The 27,305-nt window shown below is 38.4% G+C and overlaps 1 protein-coding gene across 3 annotated transcripts in view; it reads right to left on the reverse strand.

Moving 5' to 3' along the window:
- Positions 1–15,381: 15,381 nt before the first annotated feature.
- Positions 15,382–27,305, reverse strand: part of csnk2a2.L (casein kinase 2 alpha 2 L homeolog) — a 29,124-nt gene continuing 17,200 nt past the window's right edge. Inside the window, exons 8-12 of one of the 3 annotated variants that reach the window (XM_018256654.2) lie at positions 22,643–22,744; positions 21,814–21,914; positions 20,098–20,246; positions 19,107–19,196; positions 15,382–17,518 (exon numbers count right to left, since the gene is read on the reverse strand). In XM_018256654.2, the coding sequence (XP_018112143.1) occupies positions 19,123–19,196; positions 20,098–20,246; positions 21,814–21,914; positions 22,643–22,744 (426 nt within the window). In that variant the 3' untranslated portion in view covers positions 15,382–17,518; positions 19,107–19,122. 3 annotated transcript variants of the gene reach the window in all.

Raw genomic sequence — 27,305 nt, forward strand, 5'->3', positions numbered from 1 at the left:
GGATAGGAAACTGGCTACAGGATCGGGTACAGAGGATGGTTGTTAATGGGACATTCTCTACTTGGAGTAAGGTTCTTAGTGGGGTCCCCCAGGGCTCAGTATTGGGTCCACTTTTATTTAACTTGTTCATTAATGACTTAGGGGAGGGTGTTGTAAGTAATGTATCAGTGTTTGCAGATGACACAAAATTATCCAGCCCAATTAATTCCATCCAGGATGTGGCATCCTTGCAACAGGATCTTGACAAACTGGCAATCTGGGCAGCTAAGTGGCAAATGAGATTCAATGTTGATAAATGTAAAGTCATGCACCTGGGATGTAAAAATATCCAAGCCACTTATACCCTAAATGGGACTGCACTAGGCAAATCCATTATGGAAAAGGACCTTGGAGTCCTTGTAGATGATAAACTTGGCTGTAGCAAGCAATGCCAGTCAGCAGCATCAAGGGCAAATAAGGTCTTGAGCTGTATTAAAAGGGGCATAGAGTCACGGGAGGAGGGGGTCATTCTTCCACTGTATAGAGCACTTGTAAGGCCCCATCTAGAATATGCTGTACAGTTTTGGTCTCCATCACTCAAACAGGACATTATTGTATTAGAGAGGGTACAGAGAAGAGCAACTAAGCTGGTAAAAGGTATTGAAAATCTTAGCTATGAGGAAAGACTGGCCAAATTGGGGATGTTCACGCTGGAGAAGAGGCGCTTAAGGGGTGATATGATGACTATGTATAAATATATAAGGGGATCATATAACAATCTCTCTAATGCTTTATTTACCAGTAGGTCTTTCCAGCTGACACGAGGTCACCCATTCCGATTAGAAGAAAAGAGGTTCCGCCTAAATATTCGGAAGGGGTTTTTTACAGTGAGAGCTGTGAAGATGTGGAATTCTCTCCCTGAATCAGTTGTACAGGCTGATACATTAGATAGCTTTAAGAAGGGGTTGGATGGCTTTTTAGCAAGTAAGGGAATACAGGGTTATGGGAAATAGCTCATAGTCCAAGTTGATCCAGGGACTAATCCGATTGCCATTTTGGAGTCAGGAAGGAATTTTTCCCCCTCTAAGGCAAATTGGAGAGGCTTCAGATGGGTTTTTTGCCTTCCTCTGGATCAACTGGCAGATAGGTAGTTAATAAACAAAAAAAAAAAAAGGTTGAACTCGATGGACATGTGTCTTTTTTCAACCTTACTTACTATGTTACTATGTGATAAACAAGGGCTTAGTTTTGCACCCATGCACAGACCAATAGGCTTAGCCATTCTGATTATTTAGCCTAGCCACATATAGGTACCTTAAGACTCTTCCTTCCACTTTAAGAGGATGAATCACCTCTCATGAATATACATTTCTGTTCTGTTTTCCGAAATGAACATGTTGTCTGGTAGACAATGGTAATTGTATTACCTTGCAAAGTTAATGGATAGGGCTACAATGGTGATATCTGGATGTTTCTGAAAGGCAAGTGTCATCTTCTATTGTGGCTCAGAGAGGCACAGGGAGTGCAGGGGTTGCAACCTTAGCTAGGTCCTGTATCAGTCCACTGGGTGTGACCTAATATAAGGTGGGTGTGGTTTTACGCAGGAAATACTTTTTTTTTCCACCTTAGCAAGCTTACTTAAATTTAAAATTATCAATAATGCATCAGATTTTGTGTGTGTGTGTATATGTATGTATGTATATATATATATATATATATATATATATATATATATATATATACAATAGCGCTGGTTTCGGCACTCCCAAAACATCAAGGTCAAAGAGGCAAAGGTGCTGATTAAAGCAGGTTTAATTTATCCGACGTTTCGGTTCTATATTAGAACCTTCCTTCCCTGAGGAAGGTTCTAATATAGAACCGAAACGTCGGATAAATTAAACCTGCTTTAATCAGCACCTTTGCCTCTTTGACCTTGATGTTTTGGGAGTGCCGACACCAGCGCTATTGTACAAATTATCCCTTGCTCTGGCACCCATACTTCGCTATTCTTTTGGTTGTGCGCTCCACTCGCAGCTTGTATATATATATATATATATATATATATATATATATATATATATATATATTCAACAGATATAGTATTCAATTTATATGTATGGCAAAATATTACTATACTGCAGAGGTTTATTACCAGACCCAGAGGGGCTGCTCTAAGATGCCAGACAGTCACTATTTAGTGGGCTTGTAGGATGCTGTTTGGGCCTCTGTGTTTTTCAAATGCCAGATCCTATCTTGAATCCCAGTCTGTGCCTGTCTATTACATCCAGTGCACAAATTTCAATAACTGCTGTTTTTTTCATACTGGTTACACTTTTCTGCAAGTTACAGCGATTTTCCTTTAAAAAGTGTGAAATTGTGGTTTTCCTTACACATTAACCTGCAACTGAGGTTTTAAAATCCTTCCCATTAAGATGTTATAATATACATTCAGTTTATAAATGGATTGCTGGAGTGCTTGTCAATCAATATTAAATGTAAAACTCATAAGGTAATATACATTGCTCATCTTTCGGAAATGAGTTATTTTAAACAAAGTGCATAGATAAGCATAATTCTATGATGTGTCTAGCATCTCACTAAATCAGAATAAAGATTATAATTATGTACAGGTAGGAAATAGCCAGAATATAAATTACTGTATTTACTACAGGTATGGGACCTGTTATCCAGAATGTTCAGGACCTGGGGGTTATCTGGATAATGAATATTTCCGTAATTTGGATCTTCTTACCTTAAAACATAAGTTTTAAGCATGAATTAAACCCATTAGGTTTGTTTTGCCTTCAAAGAGGATTTATTTTATCTTAGTTTGGGTCAAGTACAGTGCACTATTTTATTATTATAAAGAAAAAGGCTATAATTTGGAACTTTCTGTGAACCAATGCATTAGTTGTTCAGTATATTGATTAACCTCAAAAGTGGCACTCAAACCTCCACCCTAAATAAATTATTGCAAGTCCTGGAAGAAAATCTGACAGTCAGGTCATAGTGTTTCCATTTTCTTTGAAAATGGGGAGCTGGGCCATGTTTTTCTTAAGAACAGCTTCACCCCTTATTGGTATTCTGTCTGTTTCCATCTATTCCCATTGGGATATTCAGTTGTGTGAAGGGTGGTTTCTAAATACGTGATAATAATAATACAAATTAAAAAAAATATATAATTTTTTTTTTTACAAAAATGACAGGGGTGGATGAGAAAGTGAAATTTTATTTAGTTTAAGATGGGACTGGTGTGGCAAGCAGGCAGGTGGCAAGTGAAAGAGGTGGTGAGTGAGAACAGGTGGGGGGAAAAAAGCTACTTGCCTTGGGCACCAGTACCTCTTGGCCCACTTCTGGCTGGTGAAAAGAGGCAATTGGGCCCATCTAAATTGGAAATACACTCTGCATTCAAATTTTCATGTTTCCTAAAGCTTTACTCATGATTAAATGTACTCATTTGTGGAACGGTGGAAGGTGTTCTCATGGGCATGGGGGTTTGGGTAACACATCTTGAGAAAGTAGTGTGGTGATTTTCAGTTATTTTGTTCTCAAAAACCCCTTTGTGGTCAGGCCGGGTTTGTGGAAAGGCCACCAAGGCCTGGGCCTAGGGAGGTAGGATTTTAGGGTTGGCATGCTGCCCAACTACACCCACATTGGTTCACAAACACTGGGGATGCGCAGAGATACTATCGTTTTTAACATTTCCAAATCCCTATTGCTCCGGTTCTGGCACAAATAAAGAGAGGGGGACAGGGACAACGAACGACAGTGGGCCTAGGGGTGCCCGCTATGTAAATCCGGCCCTGTTTGTGATTCAACATGTTAAAGGAACAGTTCAGTATAAAAATAAAAACTATGTAAATAGACAGGCTGTGCAAAATAAAAAACGTTTCTAATATAGTTAGTTATCCAAAAAAGTAATGTATAAAGGCTGGAGTGACTGAATGTCTAACATAATTGCCAGAACACAACTTCCTGCTTTTCAGCTCTCTTGGTTTACACTGATTGATTACCAGGCAGTAACCAATCAGTGACTTGAGGGGGGCACATATTTCATATCTGTTGCTTTTGAATCTGAGCTGAATGCTGAGGGTCAATTGCAAACTCACTGAACAGTTATGTCCCATGTGGCCCCCCTTCAATTAGCTGAGTTAGTTAGGGAGCTGTAAAGCAGGAAGTAGTGTTCTGTTCTGTTACACATCCAGTCACTCCAGCCTTTATACATTACATTTTGGGTTATATAACTATATTAGAAGCATTTTTCTATTTTGCACAGCCTTTCTATTTACTCTGTTTTTATTTTTACACTCAGAGCTGGGCCGCGCTGGCCAGGCGCCCTAGGCAAGCCGGGCAGTCGCAGCAACGGCTTAGCGTGCGCATGCTCGAATGGCCGATCGCGTGCGCATGTGCGAATTACCGCTCTCGCTCTTGCCTAAAACTGATTCATATTCATTGGCCATGATGCTTGAGAGCATTAATCAAATCCAGTGATTGACAAGAGATAGGTACCCTTTTGAGCTCATCATGTTTAATATAGAAACCAGTAGGGTAGGTTAGATTTTCTGAAAACATAAAGCATTTCCAAGTATATTAAAGAGTACTAATTGGACCAAATTACATCTATCCGTTGCCTAGAAGGCCTGTTATTTGCTCATTTTCTCAGCTATGCACTGTGGCATACTGTTGTGGTTACACATGGTTTCCAAATGGAAATCCTATCATGAATACAGTATTAGCTTTGTTAAGATGAGTCCTTAAAGCTTTTGCTGAGATGGACTAATGGACTTCTAGATTCTTCACTGAGATAGTTGTTTTGTGACTGTTATCTTTCATTCTCTTAACTGACCATCTTTTCCTGTCAGTGACCTCTGACTTGGGACCATACAGCTCTTTCCTAACGCATTTTTCTTCAGTGCATGTTCCCCTTCAAACAGAAAATAATTCTTTAAATACTACATATTATTCAAATCATTGTATTGTTGTTTTCTAGACAATGTTGACTATATGTGCTTTCTCTTGTTTCTTTTTTTTCTTTTCTTTTTATTTCCCTTGCTGTTTTCTTTTCTTTTAATTACCACATTGTATAACTTTGTCTGACTGGTATGAAGATGTCATGAGATATGTCATTTACTACAATGTCAATTAACCCACATATGTTGCACTCTTAAATACATGTCATGCCTATTATCTTTTAATAAATATTATGATGTTAAAAAAAATGCTACATATTATTCACCTGCTGTTTCAGCACAGTTTATTCAGTTCTGTCAAAACCTATTAGATCTCCTGTTGCTTTAGAAATGTACGTATGTCTATGTCAGTTTTTTTGATGTCTCATTTTATATGATTGTTGACACAGTATCATTATTTTCCTGTGTATGTCAATTATGTCAAGCTTACAGACTCCAACATTTCCAAGTTTTTCTATTTCCGCAGATTGTTTTTTTCTCAGGCAAATTTAGCATATGAAATGTCAAAGTTTTTGGCTTTTGACTTTGAGTGCTCCAGGGAAAAATGTTACAGCACAGGGAACCGCAGGAAATAGTATTTGTATGCATTGTAAATGATATTTCTGCTTAGCAGAAATATATATAAATAGATATATAGGATCTATAATCTAAAATTAATTAAAGCAATTAATATGTTATAAAAGTTTAGAACAGTGGACAGATTTCTTAACTTATGTATTGTCAAGGGTTAGGTAGGCAGTGGGCCCCAACCATTGGCTCATAAGCAACATGTTCCCATTGGCTTATGCTCCCAGTGGCCTCAAAGCAGGTGCTTAATTTTGAATTCCAAGCTTGGATGCAAGTTTTGGTTGCATAAAACCAGATGTACTGCCAAACAGTCTCCTGTAGGCTGCCAGTCCACATAGGCGTTACCAAATAACTGCTCAAAGCCCTCATTTGGAACCCCCAGGGACTTTTTTCATGCTTGTGTTGCTCCCCAACTTTGTTTAATATTTGCATGTGGCTCACGGGTAAAAAATGTTGGGGACCCCTGGGTTAAGGCATCGAGCCAGAAACCCAAAGGTCCCTGGCTCAAATCCCAGCAGAGCCTGACATGTAGTTGATTGCTGCTAGAATTTTTCTACACAGGATCACTTCAGTACAACAACAGAACATACTCAAGTGTTTTGTCGACCATGTCATTCCCAGCTCAGTGGAGGTATAGCAAACAACTTGAATTCGATTCTTCATAGAATGATATCACAAAGTGACTAAAGGTTATCAGAGTACAAGTCACATGACTGGGAGCACCTAGGAAACTAACAACATGTCTAGCCCCATGTCAAATTTCAAAATTAAATATTTAAAAAAACCTGTTATTTTGAAAACAGATTTCAGATTCTTGCAACATATTTCTCTTCCAGTTACTACCAATACACAAATACACAATCACGTTAAATTCTCTTCCAAAATCGTCTCACTCTTTTTTATGCTTTTACTGTCTGCAGAGGATCTCTCCAAACCCTTGGCCCTGCTCCATACCAATTTATATTAATCCTTTGTGTTTATTTCCCTTTGCTCAATACCTTTCAGTTGTCTATTATTTCAAACCTTATTCAGATTCCAACTTTTCCTATCTTTCATTTTCTTGTGGCATCTCAGCATCTGCTCTTTAACTTACATATACACATTTATCCATCACCCATTTTGGTCAAAATAATGTAATTGTCTTGCACAGAAACTTGTCTTTCCCAGAATGATATTACCATTGAGACTGCACTCTTATGGTGGCCTTTCTTTCTCTCACACCCCCAAGACATTAGACACAGTGGGGGAGTAGGAATTCTCTTCATGTGGGCTCAAAATTATTCTTATCCCTCCAGCCTTGTCATTCAACTCTTCCATCCTCTCTCTGTATGTGTGGCCATTATTTACAGGCCTTCCTAAGTTGCCTCCTCTGCTACCTTCATGTCTGCTACTTTCACTCTTTCTCTGTTCTGACAGCCCTGCAATCCTTGGTGATTTTAACTGCTGTACAGATGATCTTTCACAACCTTGGCCTTTTTGTTTTCTTTGTCTAACCTCCTCCTTTGAACTCCAGTAATGGACAGACACATCCCATAGGAATTGCCTGACTGGATCGAGCCTTTACCAAAATCTGTTTCTTTCTTATTTAACAGTGACCCCTTCCCCCTTTCTAAACAACATCATCTTGTTACATTTTCTGTCTCATACCTCCTACTCCTTGGATATGGTCAGGTCTGGGATTCAAAATACTGTAGGCCCTGGCATTTCAAGTACAATGAGGTCCTAACAGCCTCACCACCTACCCACTAAATAGTGACTGTCTACGGCATCGGACAGCAGCACCTCTAACATTTGCCAGAATCCATAGTTTGCCGGTCCGGCAGTTGTTTTCTATGTTCTTGTTTTGCCCCATCTTAAAATAATTTTGGTTCCCTCTGCCCCATGTTTCCCAGTAGTAGCTGAATGATTTTCTAAATGGTTACAGTTTGATAGTAGTATCATAGCATTGCTCATTGGCTGAAGTAGCAGCCCGTACTGAGCATGCTCCCCGAGCATTACTAAAGTTTGTCACAAGGCAAGGTTATTAAAAATGTTATGAAGATTTTGGGTAGAGTTTGTAACAGTCAATCAATTCACACAGAACAAAAGCTAACCTGAGTCCAACTATACTGCACCTCTAATAGAGTTCATGTGTGCCAGTGAATATTTCTCTCCATATCAGCTTTGGCACCTGGGAAATCCACAGGATAAGAACCACCCCCTCATTCAATTGGTGGCCTCCAAAAATGGCACTATAGATCTATAAGTCAATCTCTATACTCACTAAAGAAAAACACTTTCTGATAACTGTGGGTCCTAGGTTTAACTCCAGCCAGGACATTATCTTCTGTACTTCAGTTTCCTCCCAAATTTCAAAAACAAATAGGCAGGTTATTTGGTTCCTGAAAAAATTGGTAGTGTGAATGTAATATGGACCGTACATTGTAAGCTTGGCTGGGGCAGGGACAGATGAATGATGTATAATCTCTGGAATGTACTGTGGAATATGTTGGTGTTATATAAATAAAGAATAATAATAATCAGTTGTATAAAGTAAGCATCCCTTCCTATCAGGGAATAGAACTCCAGGACAAACTGCAGAAAACCTTAGCGATAAAGTTAATTCCACTATAATACTCTCTTATATGCCATATGCAATGCTTGGATATCACAGAGATACCTAACTGAGGTGGCATATAGGAGGTATAATTTAAACTAGTTGTCTGACAGTGCCATTGAGTGAAAATGTACTAGTAGACCAAGTAGGCACTCATATTTTTCATCCACAACTAGATCACTTTTTTTTATCCCCTGCAATCTGTTCTACCTCCTCATTGATTCAATCTCTTGTCCCAGCAGCAGGTTCTCTCAGATATACTTTCTCTTGTGCTTGCTCTGTAGGTCTGAGGTTAGGAAGGAGCAATGCTCTGGCTGGCTTGTGCTAGTTTGCTTGCAGCTGCTTCACTTGTCACTTTTCATTCCTTGGCTGGAAGCAACTGTGGGAGAGCGGAGGATCAGAAAGCAGATGATGCATGTGCTCAACCAGAGCTGCAGGAATAAGCTGCACACATCATTCTCTGACTACACTGCTGCCCAGATTATCCCGTGCGGACTTTATCACCATTCAGCTTTAAAGGATATGTTTAGTGTAAGAATAAAAAAAACTGGGCATTAGTTAGAAAAAAATGCTGATAAGGCTCGAGTGACTGGATGTCCTAACAGAATAGCCAGAACACAACTTCCTACTTTGTAGATCTCCTACTGGTTACCAGTCAGTAACTTGAGGGGGTGGGGTGCCACATGGGTCATAACTGTTGCTTTTGAATCTGAGCTGAATGCTGAGGATCAATTGCAAACTCACTGAACAGATATTTCCAACGTGGCCCCCCATAAAGTCACTGACTAGCTCAGAGTTATAGAGCTGAAAATCAGGAAGTAGTGTTCTGGCTATTCTGTTACACATCCAGTCACTCCAGCCTTTATGGATTACATTTTTGGCTAACTAACTATATTAGAAACATTTTTATTTTGCACAGTCTATCTATTTATCTAGTTCTTCTTTTTATACTGTTCCTTTAACACTACCCCTAAACTAGAGCCAAATCCTGCACTGCTCAGTGTCTTCTAACAAGGTTCCATCAATAGTACTTTGCTCACATTATACTCAGCACAGCTGTACATTGCACTTTATTCATTTGCTGTTCATTTCAATGTGTTCTTGATAGCAAATTCCATCTGTAAATGCTCCACACCCAGTGGATCCTACTCTGTCACTGATCTGTCCCTGCATGAAATCCTTGCTTTACTCATCCTGTGCTGCCATTACTTATTATGAACAGAACCTTTTCCTTGTACTATACCATTTGTACCAGCTTCATTGCATTCACTTAATCTACACACAAGGACCTTACTTCGCCTATGCACAAAACCCCCAGCTCCATACATCAACTGTAACTACAAATTGCCCTCATAACCCATGGCTTTTACTATACTAAACACTACCATCTCTCTCCAACTTGGATTGATTAGAAATATAATACCCTTGTATAATAAACAGTAGAAGCAGCCATGCCCCATTCAAGAGAGGATCACATTGTACATGTTGAAAAATAAGAAATAGTACTGCAAATATAATAGCAGAGCTGTCACCAAACCCTCTGCTGCTATTATGGTGCTAATGACCCACAATGGGCATTTATGAGAGATTAATTTAAGGGTGAATAGGTTTATAAAAATCATACTAATGACATGTTGTCAGAGTGCAGCATTTTCCGATCTCGTTATATTTAGCCTTCATTAATAATTAAACGTATACTTCAAAATGAAAGTAACAAAGACCCATTGACCTTGGTGCACATGACCACTGACTAACTGCTTTGGAATCTGTTCATCTTTGTATTCTTTGAAGACCTTTTTAATACGCACGCTGCTTTGGGTGAGGTCTAACCACAGTCGCTTGGCAGTTAAGGGTTAAGATATAGGGTAGGAAAGAAAAGTTTGATGCGGCTTCTGCCAGCTGTGGGGAGTTCCAAGAGTGAGAATTACAGTCCAGAGGAGGTTGGAAAAAGACTGAATTCCAAGTTGCAGCACTGCACCAAAGGCCCATTGATTTGCCATTTCTTTTCTCTCACACTAGTTTCCCTCACAGATGAAACGTTCCTGAATTGAGCTGCCTTTGGCATGAGCCATTGTTCTACTCAGGTTTACTTTATTTCAGTATGATGAAGTTTGCTTTCAAGTCACTATTTTTTCGCCGCTTGAGATTTAGCATCTCCTTTACACTAGTGCCACCTGGTGTTAGTTGGTATATGGACAGAATGGCTGAGAACAATACTGTCATGATGTACTCATTATGGGCCAACACACACAAAGCAAGGACATTTTGCCTGACCCTTTTTTTTTTTTTTTTTAACTAGCAAGCAGTTACCATATCTATGTATGTCACCATACTATATGAAGGGAACCCCTGCATGGTGGTTGTTACAATTAAATCTGCTCATGTTTATTATATGCTCACACCTCACTGCTTGGTTGCATTATTTTGGGAAAAGTCTCCCTCCCAATGCATTGGCCCAACCAACTCAATCACCTGTGCTGTGATTTTTATACAGGTAAACAGCCCAACAGGTTTGAAAAGCATAATCCCTTCACATAGTTCTACAATCACATGCCGCTTTAGTCTGCCTTCCTTCTAAGCTAAGGCTATTGAAGGCCAGTGTGTTTACAGGGCAGGGATTTCATTCTACTATGTCTCCTACCACCTGGCATTTAAAATCTGAATATTTAGACTTCTTACACTGATCAATGCACTTTCGCAGGTGAATCATTTTAATTCTATTCAGATTAAAGGAATTGTAGTGTAAAATAAAAACTGGGTAAATAGATAGGCTGTGCAAAATGTAATGTATAAAGGCTGGAGTGAGGGGGATGTCTAACATAATAGCCAGAACACTACTTCCTACTTTGCAACTCTTTAATTCAGCGTTAGTCAGCGACTTGAAGGCAGGCCACATGGGACATAACTGGGGATGCGCCGAATACACTATTTTGGATTAGGCCGAATCCCTGAATCTTTTGTGAAAGATTTGGTCGAATACCGAACCAAATCCTAATTTGCAAATGCAAATGAGGGGTGGGAAGGGGAAAAAAATTTTACTTTCTTGTTTTGTGACAAAAAGTCAAGCGATTTTCCTCCCCTAATTTGCATATGCAAATTAGGATTTGGATTCAGTTCGGCCAGGCAGAAGGATTTGGCTGAATAGTGCTAAAAAAGCCCGATCCTGGATTCGGTGCGTCCTTAGACATAACTATTCAGTGAGTTTGCAATTGATCCTTAAGATTCAGCTTAGATTCAAAAGCAACAGTTATGACCTATGCCCCCCCCTACCCTCAAGTCACTGATTGGTTACTGCCTGGTAACCAGTCAGTGGAAACCAAGAGAGCTGCAAAGCAGGAAGTAGTGTTCTGTTGTTACACATCAGTCACTCCAGCCTTTATAGATGATATTTTTGGTTAATGATATTAGAAACATTTTTTATTCTGCACAGTCTATTTACCCAGTTTAACAATTCCTTTAAAGTTAAGTAATAAATGTATGACAATACAATTGCTAAGCTGCTACTCCCATATCAGATGCTGAGGACACAGTGCAGCATTGGTTAAAGCGTATGCTTAATGGCGTTAGCAAACAGGTCGTTGACCTTTGTCACAACAGAATTTATATTCTATGTTTTTCAAGGTTAAAGGTGCAGATATGAGGGTGTTACAAGCATATCATCTTAGTCTTGGTGTACTGTGATCAAATGTTTTTAAACTCATGCCTGGCCCCAACCCACCACTTCACAGGTGCACCATTGCATGACTGAGATCTAGGCTGCCTCCCAGTGACATCATAGATGGGTGGGATCAGCTTAATGACATCATTACTTTACATGTACAATTGTCGATTTTCTCCTGGTTTTCTCTGCTCCAATACAGAGCAAACAAATAATGGGGCATTTATTCAGCACACAAGGAAACAACTGCTCTTCTAAATGAAATGGAACGTATTTTGCCTCTACTGTAACTGCACTAAAATTTTTAAAATTTGCTCCACTGTAATCTTTGTTCTGAGATCACTTCCTATTGGCTTCTGGAGTTGTAGGCTAGCAAGAATAATAATACAGTTGGCATATTCTTTTAGATTTTTTGTTTTAAATATCTAGTAAGGTATAGACTGCAGCTCTTCAAAAACCTTTCACTATGCAATATGTCTTTGCTCCCTTAACAGTGCTGTTTACACTTTTACGAAACCAAGAGTAGCCGAGGGACAGTGAGGTCCATTTATGGTGCTGTTAAGCTGGTCATCCCCCCCTTTAAATTCTAACTCATCTTGTGAGTTAATGACAGCAATAAGTACTATAGCCAGATAGACTGGAGACAAAGACAGTCTGTAAAAGGATTAAACTGCATCAAGTGTCACAAAGTGATGGAAAAAAAATGTTTTAACCACATGTAGTGGTAACAACCATAAATGGGTTCCATCTCTCTCCTGGCATTTTTACTCCAGCAAATAAAAGCAATTAGAAACATAAGCCTAACCCAGGGATCTCCAACCTTTTCTACCCATGTGCCACATTCAAACGTAAAAAGAGTTAGGGAGCAACACAAGCATGAAAAAGTCCCTGGGGATGCCAAATAAGGGCTGTATGACTATTTAATAGCCCATATCTGAGCCTCTATTTCAGGGGTGTCCAAACCTTTGGCTTTGCCGGGCCACATTGTCTGGGGCCACACATGAAATACACAACGTTTGATTTGTAAAAGTAACCAGATGGAGCTTTACACTGGAATATGGGACACCTGGATATTAAATAGACTTGTGATCTTATTACTAACTGGCCAATGGGCAGAGTCCCCCCTCCTCCTATATCATTTGTAACATGGGCCGCATGTGCCCCTCGGGCCGCAGTTTGGACACCCCTGCTCTATTTGATTGTACACATGGTTTCTATGCAACCAAGACTTGTCTCCAAGTCAGAAATTGAAAAATAAGTGATTTTTGGTAATCAAAATATATCTACATATTTTCTTTTCTTGTGCGTCACATGACTGTCAACACTCCATATGGTCAAAGAATTCCAGATCTTCGTTTTACAGAAAGGAAGAAAATCAGTGGCCCTTATTGGCCTGGCTGCTGCTGTTTTACAGCACTGCTACATTGCATAGTTGTATGTTGTTATATTGATAATGAATCCGTTTTATTTAACACTAAAATTTTAATTTGTTCTGCTGTAACTTTTTTTTCCCCTTTGCTGCCCCTTTTTAAAGAACTCCATCATAGATCACGGCAAAGATATTTAAGAGCACAGGCTTGGTTTAGGCAAACACCTCAAAAGCTCTGACTAAAACACTGGCCTCCACAGGCAAAAAATACTGGCCAAACTGCACCAACACGTATGTGCACATTAAACTCACAGTGTACTCAAATATGCCAGTAAACTGAACATATGCCTTGTTTAAAGTCACAGATGAAAACGGCTGCATGTTTTGTCCTTGCAAGGTAGATAATTAGATTACCAGTGCACTGGCAATTTAATTAAGTAACGTGCAAGATCAAACATGTAAGAACTTCAATTTCCCTTTTTGTCTTGTTCAAGCTCAATAAATAACAAAAGCTATCAATGTTTCCTGATTTAAATTGGCAAAATGTACCAAGCACTATTAATCAAATCCAGGTTGAAAAGAGGGTTTACTGCCCCTTTAATGATGTTAATTTTACCCTTCTATGGGTCTGGTGAAATTGCCCATCCTTATCTTCAAACCTGCAGTTGACAAAAAGTTCATAGGCCAATCTATACAGGTATGGGAAATGTTATCCAGAATGCTCGGGACCTGTGGTATTCCAGAGAACGGATCTTTCCATAATTTGGATCTTCATACCTTAAGTCTACTAGAAAATAATGTAAACATTGAATAAACCCAATAGGCTGGTTTTGCTTCCAATAAGGCTTACTTATATCTTAGTCTGGATAAAGTACAAGGTCCTGATTTATTATTAGAGAGAAAAATGGAAATTATTAAAAATTTGGATTATTTGGTTGAAATTGAATCTATGGGAGACAGCCTTTCCGTAATTTGGAACTTTCTGGATAACGCGTTTCCGGATAACGGATCCCATACCTGTACCAGAAATAAGCCTCCATACAAGAAAAGGTAACTAAGAAGTTAACCTTATCCTCAAGACTATTCACTATTACACAAGTTTTTTTTTTTTAGGCACACTTTTTATTTTGACGACAGTCAAGTAAACTTTTGACTCATCTTTGAATGTAAGCAAAAATGTATTTGTATTGTATCTGCCCACGTACAAGAGTCATGTAAATGCTACTAAACTGAACAAAAGCCCCATGAACCTTGGGATCCATGTTCCACTGGCTCAATCAACAAACTGCACTACTCTTTAGGTCTAACGTAAACAACACTTTATTCACTTTACTCAAATTTCTTGTAGGTTGATGAGAATGAAACAACCTGTCACATTGCAGAACTGGTGGCAATGTATAACTTGGTCATTTGGCAACATTTTTGAAATATGAAAGCTTTAAAACTTATTTTGGGCCTACAATGGATGCCCCTTATTGTTTTCCAGCAGTTATTTAAAAATACAAGGGGCCGTGATATTAATGCTCCTTATGTATTTATACATTTTAGCCTATATATTGTTATTACCATGTCTAAGGGGTTTACCAACAGTGAAGCACTGTGAAATTAAAAATACTTGGCCTGGTTTGTGGTGGATATATTTTCAAAAACCACCATAATACTATAAACAAATATGAGGTTATTTGTGTAATATTACCTAAAAAGACTGATGACCAGTTGTCACTTTACACGCACAGATATTGCTTAAATTCAAAGCTCTGTTACCTCTGCATACAGACTCATCCACAAATGTGGACAAAGTGACATACATATACACTCACACATGCATACATACATAATATATCCAAATATAAATAAGTCCAAGCTGCTAAACAGAGGTATTTATAGACTGTATTCTAAGTGGGTGGGATTCCATACAGCCATGGGGGAGGGAGCAGTGTCCAAACCTAACACCCAACATCCTTAGGGCCTCTCATTGCGGCTGTGATTTTAGGATGTTTGGGAGATAAAAAGGATTTCCTTATACCCACCTGAGACACGCAAAGTTTAGAATAAAACAGGGCATATAACTAATGTGCCACCATAAGGAGCAGTCACTTGTGTATAGCCCCAAAACTTCATAGACACAAGGGCAAATATTTAAATCCTTCAGATCAAAACAGGCTAGAAATGTATTGTTGTAACAAGCAATACAGTGCAGGCCCCTCTGAAACTTAACATAAGCAGTGAAACTGAAGCCCAATTTATTTTCTCATTTATTTTTGGGATCATGTTACCAACGTAACTGGTATGGTTTACAATGTAGTGTGTTTGCAAACCTTACCATTTCAGACCTGAGATGGATATTAACCAAATTCCAGACTACAAATAGAAAGACCTCCAGCTCCCTAATGAATCCTCTCACTGCCGAGAAACCTGCAAACAGGTCATTTGGCACTGAAGGGTTTAATACCACATTAAAGATGCACCGTCATACAGTGCAACAGGTCCAGTAGACTGCAAACTACTTTGACTTCCTTGCTGGAGAAAATTAAGGAAAACAAACAAAAAAATGAATGAATGACAAAATATAGTATAACGAATATCCTCCCTCCCCCAAATATTTATATTTCAAACCTGGACTATGAAGCCCAGAATGCATTGTACAGGCAGAAGATTCCAACCTGCATCAGAGCTTTCACGAGGTAGCTTTAAACACACAATAAATGGTGTTATGGAAGAAACTCCAGACTGGGTTAGGCCACATGACAAGACAAAGGTGAAGCTGTAACGCCACCCTGCGGATAGGATACATCACAGGTGAGATTTAAGCAACAAAATCTAAAGAATCTCACTTACATTATGATTCACTGGTCATGAATAAGCGATTAAGTGATGCCCTTTAGATTGTGATAAAATGAAAATGTTGGATGAACGTCTTGGAGGAAGTAAAATTTACTGTAGTCTTCCATCAAAAAAAGTTTATTGATTACCTGTGGCTTCTATTAGAAAGACTGATAAACTACTGATCAAAACGTGTAACACTTGGCTAGGAAGAACCAAATCAAAATAAAGCCCACAGGGACATTTGTAACCATTTAATGGCAGAGAATCAGCACTTGATTACAGGCTGTTCTAGTATTAACGGGGTTAACAGACAGAACCAAGCTATTCTTCTCCAGAATCATGTCCAGAGGCCCACTGTTTGATATGTCTACAATAGGGTTACCAGATCACCTGAAACAAAATATCAAGAACGAGTCTAATAAATGCAGGTTGCTGGGATGAACGGATTACTAACCAAATGCCTTTAAATTAACTGCATTATAAGCAACCCCACAATTTGGATTTTGTAAGCGTCCCCAAATGATCACATAATCTGGTAACCTTAAGTCTACATCAAACAGAAATAATAAGTTTGGAGTTCTGCCTTGGTTATGCAGATGCCAAATATTTCTCTAAGTGCCTAAGTACAGCACTACAAACACAAACTTGAAAGGCAACTTGCCATAGAGTTTAGAGTTCAATGATCATAACTGGCATGTGAGGGAACCTGTTAACACTAAGTCAAGCTGTATGGGGACTGTTAATTGCTGTCTCTGCAGAGGACAATGGCACCTTTGTCAGAAAGACTAAGTAACGAAATTAATGCCAAGTTCCCAGAGCAATAATTTGTGGCCACATAACCCAGAATGTGCCTGTATATTAAATCTGTACACATATATTTGTGTGCGTATGTATATATGCGTATGTGTGTATACTATATAAATACATAGACACAAACACATATATATTACGTTAGGCAGAAGGGATATTGCTGACTTAAAATAGGTTGGTTGACTCTGTTGCATCTTACATATTACCCTGTAACAAACAACTCCATATCACAGAACATCAAGCTTATAACCATACAATTCCAGACTATCTGCAGTGGTTTGTATTTCCTCAATGTTTTTTAAACTATATTGCTGGCTTCTTTTAACCACAGAGGCTCAGCAAATTCTTCTTAAACATCTGCAAAAAGATACCTGAAAACCCCTAAAAGGAAGCTCTGTCCAGAAGGCAAAGGGTTAACCAAGGTATATGTAAGCAGTTTCCTGCTTTTAGAGGTAAGGAAAGGTGGGAAAGGCCTGGCATTGGGCCCCTCAGTCGAACATCTGAGTACACAGGTTCAAATGGTGGATGAGTCTCTGCAAATGAAGACCGTCAGCAGAGAAAACCTGTCCATCAAGGTGTCTGGGTTAGTAAAGTGAGGAGGGGTTCTGGGTTACGATGCTCTTGGGACCAGCAGATACAACTGCCCCTGTGCTGCCCTTGTTCATTACGGCCAGTAGCAGAATTTGCTCCAGTGCGTTGTCTGGTTCTGCTCACGGAAACATGGTGAGAACAGCAGCGATTTCCTGAGAATGTGAAAGGTATAAAAGACTGTTGGAAATGGAAGATGTCAAAAGAAAAAAAAGAAAAAAATGAGGGGAGGGTTAAGGTATAGAAGTGAAGCCCACACTAGCTACAAAGTAATTTCTGCAATTGTTAAATTAGTCTAACGTTAATTTTGGAGAAAGCGTTGCACTAAATCTGATTATTTTGCAAATATCCTTTCACAAGATTATTTATTTGATACTTTAAAGCATTATGTTTATTATTAAATCTGAGCTACTCTCCAGTTAAATTCACAGACCATAGGGACATTTACCTGCCTTAGAAATGGACTTTTGAGAGTGACATCTTAAAAATCTAGTGACTAGATCACGGACATCAGTGAAATAGACATGGCAATTTTGGATGCTGAAAAACTCGGCTTATACTCGAGTATATACGGTACATTTACAAATAACCTTAAAACTACTGAAAACTTTTTTTTTGGGTGGAGGACCTTTTGACTTTGACTACAAGGCACTCAAAAAGAATTCAAATGACATATTCTCAACATTTTCAAGCTGGTCAGATACAGAATGAAAATTCATTAAAAATATTAATAAAAAAATGTTTCATAGTTAACATAGTTAGCCAAAAATGTAATGTATAAAGGCCGGAGTGAACAGATGTCTAACATAATAGCAAGAACACTATTTCCTGCTTTTCAGTTTTCTGACTTAGTGACTTGAACGGGACACAACTAACTGTTCAATTAATTTGCTTTCCATCCTTAGCATGCAGGTCAGATTCAAAAGCAAACAGTTATGATCCATATGGCTTCTCGTCAAGTCACAGATTGGTCACGGACTGGTAATCAGATAGCTGAAAAGCAGAAAGTTGTTTTATGTTATATTAGACATCCCGTTACTCCAGCCTTTATCCATTACATTTTTGGCTAATTAACTACTATGTATTGAAAACATTTTTAATTTTGCACAGCCTACCCATTTACTAGTTATTATTTTATCTGTTTGTTCCTAATATTGCTTTTTTTGCCTTTGAGCCTTCAGAAGGGGTTTCTCATATGTGTATTTTAATCAGTTGGGGTTCAAAAGCTTCCCTGTTTTTCTCACTAGAACTTCCTTATATAGGGTAATGACGACAAGGTCTTACTGCTCAGTCACGGTTTTGCGGAGGTATTAAATGATATTAAATGCAATGCAGACAGAGTACACCAATCAGCACTGTAGGACTTAATGGGGCTCATTTATATATAGTGGGTTACTGCCCAGGTGCAAATTTGCCCACTGTTTATAAATGAGCCCCAAAGATGGGCCTTAATGTGGCACATGCAGTGGTACTAAAACCCAATTTTTGTAATAATTAAGTAAAACTATTACATTTATTCCTACATAGTGCAACAAGCTACATAAACACATCATTGTGAAGTATATGTACCTTGTTGCAATCTTAGCTTGGTTGCTCAGATGCAGCCAGACAAAATAATTTGCCCATTGCCAGAAACACTTTCCTTTACTTTTGTGGGAATATTTAAAAGAGGGGAAAAAGAAGAGGTATAGGAGAAATCAAGAGACAAATAGGAAGAAGAAAATGCCAATAGAAGACAGTTACCCACAGTCCCCAGTCCTCATCGAGTTGCTGACAGACTGCCAGGAAGCAGAGTGCTGTCCGTCTGAGCCTGTAGCTCCTTTACAACAGGATCTATGATGGAAAATAAGCAACTAATGAAAAAAAACGAATCAAAAATATATTTGTGTTATTAGGCTATTATGTTGTTTGGGTAATAAGTACTGTCTTGACTTTTCTCCATAAAATAAATACAGTTTAATACATGGGGAGTTACCTTTCTTTTTAGAAAATGCTATAAATTATTGCAAATGAAAACACTAATAGCTTTGTCAGTTTTAGTGCCAAGTTACCCGTTTTACATGCAGTTAAAAGTTTTGCATAGGCTGTATTAATACACAGTATATGATGTCTGCTGCAGACAACACATTTTGTGTTGTAAGAAAAGCAAGAATGTTCCAGAGAATTATAATATTTTAAAGTTTTAAAGTTGTGTTTCAGGTTGATTTATTAAAAATTTCCGCAAACACTTAACCCACTGTAGATTAGGAACCAAGCAGCAGCTACACTGGGCAAAAATAGTGACAGACAGGCAACAATTCAGAACCCCAAAGTCGTAGAATCCAGGAGTGTTTAAATAATGTAGACTTTCGTTTTACATAATTATTAAAAATAAACCGTATTCCATGTTGTTTATAGCAGCTAGGCTAAAGTGATACTGAACTAAGGCCCGTCTTTGCTCGTGTGACTGAAGGACTGTGATTGGCTGTTGCCATCCTACTGTGCTTTTGGCAGGGACCGTTTGGACACATCCACCCCTCATTTTAAACATGGACAGGGACCAGAGAGCATCTATGGGGAGCTCTAATAAAGGGGTAATTTCAAAAGATAGTATTAATTTTTAGCTCAAAGTAAAGACAGCACCAAACATTATACATTATGGTGTACAGGATATGGGGAGGGGATTCTACACACTATTGAATATATAGAAACCTGAGATTGCCCATTTTAAGAAAGTTGCTAGTTCAACACTTACAAAAGTATGGGTGTTCCATGGCCTCACGTGCAGTCAGTCTCTGCTGATGGTCATAGCGCAGTAATTTATCCAATAGATCAAGAGCCTCTGCACTCACCAGGTGCCTGTTCTCACTGTGTAAGAAATTCTCCCAACGTTTCCTTGAATGTCTAATAAATAGTGAGAATGTGAAAAAGGATATCTTAATACAGGTATGGGATCAATTATCTGAACTGCTAGGGCCCTGTGATTTTACACGTTAATTATCTTTTGTAAAGTGGAGCATTATGCCTTGAAGAACAACAAAAGCCTAAATATAATATGGCTAGAAATACTATATTTTATATACTGAATACCTACTGGACTAGTAGAGAAGCACAAAACATATTTTACTTATTTTAAACATATTTTAGCCAACTTTTTGGCAAAGCTTTAGATCTCCTTTAAAGGGGAAGTAAAGTCAAATAGAATAATGCTAGAAATTCTGTATTTTGTATACTAAACATAAACTTTATGCACTGCGTATCTTGTCGGCTCTATTTAAATAAATGATGATTATGATAACTTACTGCACCACAAGACTACTCAAAACAAATGATTTATACTTTCAATGTTGGCCACAGGAGGTCACCATCTTCTAACTTTGTTAAACATCTCTGCAAGACCAAGACCAAATGGTCAGTGTGGTCTGGGCTGCTTAGGGATCGTCATAAATTATCAAAATAGCTCAAGTCAAATAATATCTGCCAGAAGCCGAACAGCAAGACTGATTAATAATTAGAATATACAGACTGCACTGGGTCCTGTGTTGTCATGTAATCTAATGTGGATTTTATAGTTTTTGTATTGTCTAATACAAACTTTCACAAACTATGCAGAACCAGTGGCTGCAGCAAAAAAATCATCCAAAATAGAATCCCAGTTTATCTGTTAGAATCTGGCTCCATGATCTTTGTCCCTGCAGCTGGAGTTGGAAAAAGTAAACTTTTATGGTTCCTGTTTTGTCATTTAATCTAATGTGGATTTTATAGTTTTTGTTTTGTTTAATACAAACTTTCACCAACTATGCAGAACCAGTGGCTGCAGCAAAAAAATCATCCAAATAGAATCCCAGTTTATCTGTTTGAATCTGGCTCCATGATCTTTGTCCCTGCAGCTGGAGTTGTAAAAATAAAAATAAAATCCAATACAAATCTCTCCCTATAGAGCAGTCGGTGACTGTGTAAACAAACAAAGCTGCTTGAGTTCTGCATGGCTGGGAAGTAAGGCAGGGGCTCCCCCTGCTGTTCATAAGTATGATTGTTTCCCTGCAGAGCAGTTAGGGACCGTCTGACAATTCCTATCCACAGCAGTAAATGAAGGGAGAATTTCACTCTTAAAAAAATGGTACACATTTTTTAATTGAAGTATATTGAAGATAGGTTTCTTTTTGATTAAAGAAAGTAAAAATGTGATTTATTTTTTTTGCCATTATGTCTACTTATGAACTGATGCCAACATCGGTCAAACAAGCAGTGCAACCAAGGCCCACCGCTACCCCCCCACCCCCAACAGTGAGTGAGAAGCAGCAAAATAGGGTTTAACGAGCAGGGATGGGTGACGAAGTGGGAATGCTACCCCTCTCTGTTGTGCCCCTTCTGTCTACTCCTAGTTCTGGCCCCGATGGTATGTATTGTGCAACTTGAATCTGAAAGCGGTACTGTTTTAGTACAATAGATTTTTATCACAATTACTTACTGTCCAAGAATGTCGTTGAAATGAGGGTCTAGCTCTATGTGGTATTTCTTCAAATAGCTATACAGCTCGTCTGTACCCAAAACTTTGGCGATGCGGACCAGCTGCATGAAAATATAAAAATTGATAACATAAAGAGCCTCAAGTGTGGTCCATGCTATCTACTATAGGTGTTGTATTATTACAAAATATGCATATATATGCATATATATATATATATATTAATATATATATATATATATATATATATATATATATATATATATATATATATATATATATATATATACACACACACATATATATATATATATATACACATACATATATACATACATATATACATATACATATATATATATTATATATATATATATATACACATATGCATACATATACACATATATATATATCTATCTCAGCATGAAGAGCACGGAGCACTGATAGGATTTAATTTATGTGCAAAACTTTGATGGTGTACTGTAAGTCGATGTTTTGGTCCTGCACGAGGAGCTTTATCAGGACATCACATAAAAATACTCTGTGCAGGGCCAAAATGTCGACTTACACCAATAAAGTTTTGCACATAAATGAAGTACCACGAGTTCAACTGAAGAAGCTGATCGGATGAGTAGTGAAACGTCTTCAATGATTACTCTGCAAGTCCAGTTGTTTTTAGATTTACCTATACTAGATATACCATGACCTGGATGAATGAATGAAAATCTTCATAGTCCACTTATATGCCATTAACTTTTAGATCCAATATCTTTTGATGCCCAAAAAATCCTTTGGCTAACAAAGATTTTATTAATCTTTATTATACTGTCACCTGGTCATAGTTGTCTTGTCCATGGAAAAATGGTTCCTTCCGGAAGATCATACTGGCCAGCATGCAGCCTAAACTCCACATATCTAGGCTGTAATCGTACATCTGCACAAAGCATTAAAAAAAAAAATTATTAGTTGCTCGCAACGCAAAGCAGACAAAGAATTAAGAAACGGAGCAGTTCTCCATACGTTTTCCCATTTATTGTTGTTTCCATGCAAACAAAATGGTTGCCTAACTTAGGGTTATACTGCCTTCCTGTATGCTGGATAAGGCCACCTAGCCCTCAAATATGCAGTTGGAATGCATATAATAAAATCATAATTATGAGTTCCTGCTATCTAGTCCTGTAGGTTCGAGTACATTTCTTTCTACAAACCCAAACATATTCTTTTTTGCAGTGTACTACTACCCTATTGCAGTCACTTAGACCTTTCATAACAAATGTTTTATCATTTACAATAAAATGTTTACTATTTACACTCTTCTTGAATCTCATGAACCACTGACATTCAGACCCACATCTCTTACTGCCTCCTAGCTATTTCCTCCTGGATGAACCAACACCACCTCAAATGGACACTAGCTAAAACAGAGCTCATGGTCTTTCTACCCAAACCTGGCCCCTTTCCTTACTTTACTATTACTAAGGAAGGAATGACCATTAAAGGGGTTGTTCACATTTAAATTAAGTTTTAGCATGATGCAGAGAGTGATATTCAGAGACAATTTGCAATTGATTTTCATTTATTTGTGGTTATTTAGCTTTTTATTCAGCAGCTCTCCAGTTTGCAATTTTAGCAATCTGATTGCTAGGGCCCAAATTATCCAAGCAGGCACATCGCTCCATCCCAGACTGAGGGAATAGCACTGTAAGCTCCCACAAACTATCACTATAATACCTGACTTTTTGTGGAAACTGGAGAGGTATGCCCAGAACCGGCAAGTCCAAGAAGAAAGCTTAGCAAAAACCGCTATCGGATTTCTTCGACTAGCAAAGCACACCAATGAGCGACTCCAAGATGACGGAGACAACAAATTCAAGACATTACTGCACAAAGAGCAAACAGAAATGTCAGCTACCATAACAGTGCAGCTCACACGTGAAATACGGGAGTTGGGACACCGCACTGACGAGCAACATGTTGTTCACCAACCCCTTGGATGTTGCTCTCAGTGGCCCAAAAGCAGGTGCTTATTTTTGAATTTTGGGATTGGAGGCAAGTTTTGGTTGAATAAAAACCAGGTGTACTACCAAACAGAACCTCCTGTAGGCTGCCAGTCAACATATGGGGCACCAAATACCCAAATCACAGCCCTTATTTGGCACCAGGGGAACTTTCTGCATGCCTGTGTTGCTCCCCAAATCTATTTTTTAATGTGGTTCACTGGGAAAAAACGGTTGAGGACCCAAATTATTTTCACAGACAATTTCCACTTTTTTTTAGCTAGCGCTGAAAAAAAGCAGAAAGGGGTAGGGATCTTTATTAGCAAAAATTTACATTTTAAGTTATTGAAATATGTACCAAACCCACAGGGTCACTTTGTAATTATTGTATACAATATATTGGAGGCGCTCAATACATTGGCATCAGTTTATAGCCCAAAGGACAAAGTCAATTTTATGATAGGTTCTTCACATTCCTGTCTAAGCACAACCAGGGACAATTTATAATCGGAGGAGACTTAAATGCAACATTAAACACAAGAAGCAACAGATACGATCTTCTGAATCCTAATAAAAAATATGTTAGAATCTATATCCAAAGTAATACAAACCAAATTTAAAAATATGGGACTGGTTGATTCCTGGAGAGAGCACAATCCCTTTAAAAATTATTACACTTTTTACTCTAATTTAAAGTAACTTATTCTAGAATAGATTATGTGTTGCTCAGAGTCTCATTAACACCGAATGTTATTTCAGCAAAAATTCCATTGTGCTCTTGGTCAGATCACAATCCTGTGCAGGTATTACTGCAAAATTTAAATTTTCCTAAATGAGCTCAAGTCAGCACACAAATTGAAGGAGAATTAGCCTCCTATTTTCAAATTAATGACAACCCAGATCTTAACTTTATTATCTGGGAAGCACATAAAACCTATATCAGGGTTATCCTTATTAAAATATGCCCCAAACGGAAAAAAGAAGGGGAAAAATTAACTCTCCAATTGGAAAAGGCTGAACAAGCATTTAGAGAAAACAGAGGCTCCAGACACATTAGACAACTTAAAACTGAGCAAAACCTATATCTTATGGAGGATGCAGAAAAACAGCCTATGAAATATGAATTATGGAATATGAATAAAGTTACCCCATCATATAGCTTACTAACAAGAATAGGGGCTATCACACCTAACCCCCAAAAGATAGCAGAAACGTTCAAAGAATTCTACTCCCAACTGTATAGGCACCAGACAAAATGTGATAAACACAAAGCAGACCTACTTTTTCAGGCTATAGGGACTCCCACCTTAACACCTGAATAGAAAGCCTTTATGGCCAACCTATAACCACGGAAGAAGTATATTGGCTATAAAATCTCTGAAAAAACAAAAGGCCCCAGGACCAAATAGGTTCACAGGCCACTACTGCAAGGCCTTTTCTAAGGAGCTGACCCCCCCATATTGTAAATCTGTTTAACTCAATAGGAGAAGGGAAACAATATGCCCCAGACTCCCTTAGGGCTCTTACTGACTAGCGTTTTTACCTGCGCTCCCCTGCGTTCTGTTTTTCTGCTTTCAGCCGCAGGTTGAGATGCAACATGCTGCATTTTTCCTGCATTCGGCACCTACACGCGCCTGTGTGAGTACAGCCCCATTGGAAAAAAATGTAATGCTTCTATTCCTGCGCTCCCCTGCAGCTAAACGCAGAAAAACGGAACCCAGGGGAGCGCAGGTAAAAATGCTCGTCAGTAAGAGCCCTTAGAGCATTTATAACAGCTATCCCGGAACCCAATAAAGATAGTAACCTAGTGGAGAACCACAGACCAATTACTATACTGAACCACAACATGAAGTGAATAGGGAAAATATTAGCAAAACACATTTCTGCATACCCTCCTTGACAGCGACCAGGCCGGCTTTGTCCCTAATAGAAAACCGTCAGATAACATATGAAGGGTGGTTGACCTGATATCGTGGAGCAGAGAGAGGGGCACCCCAATGTCTTAATTAAGTTCTATCTGGTTTCAGGGCTTAAAATCAACGTATCTAAATCAGAGGCCTTATCACTTAATTTGTGTCACTTATCATGATAAAGCTTCTGAAACTTAACTTTGAATGGACACATACATCTATCAAGTACTTGGGGGTTTGCTAACTGACTGTTACAACACGTTAAGCAAAGTTAACTATAAGAATTTCATCAAGCACTTGATAGATGAATTAGAATCTTGGTTTGGCAGGATTAATATTATAACAATGAGTATAGTATCTAGAATTTTATATTGGTTTCGTACCCACCCAATGGACTGGTTAAGTTACAAAATATATGCTTCCGGGACATATGGAACAATAAGCGTAATAACTGGAGACGCCCTCCCACAACAAACATTAACTGCAAATATCACACCTATTCCTAAAGTCACAGGTAGATCTTACGGATTGCAGAAACTTCGGTACTAAATATAGACATTAAAATCCTAGCTAAAATTCTGGCAGAACGTTTAAATAGAATCTTGCCCTATATGATTCATAGAGATCAGGTGGGTTTTGTGCGGGAAAGACAAACATCGGATGCAATCCGTAGACTCACAATATTGGTGAGCCATGCCTTCAGACTCAAGGTACCATCTATGCTTTTAAAGCTAGATATAAAAAAGGCCTTCGATTGGCCCTACCTCTATCATACATTAGGTGAATGGGGTTTCGGCCCATCTTTTATTGACTGGATTAGAGCAATTTTCCATAACCCAGTCGGTAGCGTTACAATAGGATCTCATTCCTCAGCGACATTTCCCATAGAAAGAGGCACAAGACAGGGTTGTCCTTTATCCCCTTTACTGTGTGACCTAATGATTGAGCCTTTAGCAATTGCAATAAGCAGAGATCCAGACATAGACGGGCTACAATTGGGTTTTAATGAACATATCTTAAGCCTATTTGCAGATGACGTTACTGCAATAATATCTCGGCCTTTAACATCACTACCAAATATATATTGAATTCTACAAAGATTTGGGTCTCTCTCTGGATTGATACTTAATTCCACAAAAACGGAAGCTCTCAACATCAATCTTCCCCCTGATCAAGTAAAGTTATTATCCATAAACTTTGAATTTCACTGGCGTACAAAGTTTATCACAATTTTGGGCATTAGGTTCACTACATGGTACAATCAGCTATATCAAGCTAACTATCCCTACACATACAAAAAATTACAAAAGATGTTGGAGGATTGGAGTAGGTATCACATCTCCTGGATAGGTAGGTTGACGGCAGTAAAAATGACACTCCTCCCCAAACTCCTATACCTGTTCAGAGTACTACCAATCAATATCAAAATAAAAGACCTCAAAGGACTTGAAAAACATATCATATCCTTCATTTGGAAAGCTAAACCCCCAAGAGTTAGTATAGGAGACCTCTAGAAGGTGGTTTGGGCCTTCCAAACCTAAGAAAATACTTCATAGCATCAAAGCTGGCCCAGATTCCTATACTTCAT

The sequence above is a fragment of the Xenopus laevis genome, chromosome 4L (assembly GCF_017654675.1).
Source record: "Xenopus laevis strain J_2021 chromosome 4L, Xenopus_laevis_v10.1, whole genome shotgun sequence".
Classification (NCBI taxonomy): domain Eukaryota; kingdom Metazoa; phylum Chordata; class Amphibia; order Anura; family Pipidae; genus Xenopus; species Xenopus laevis.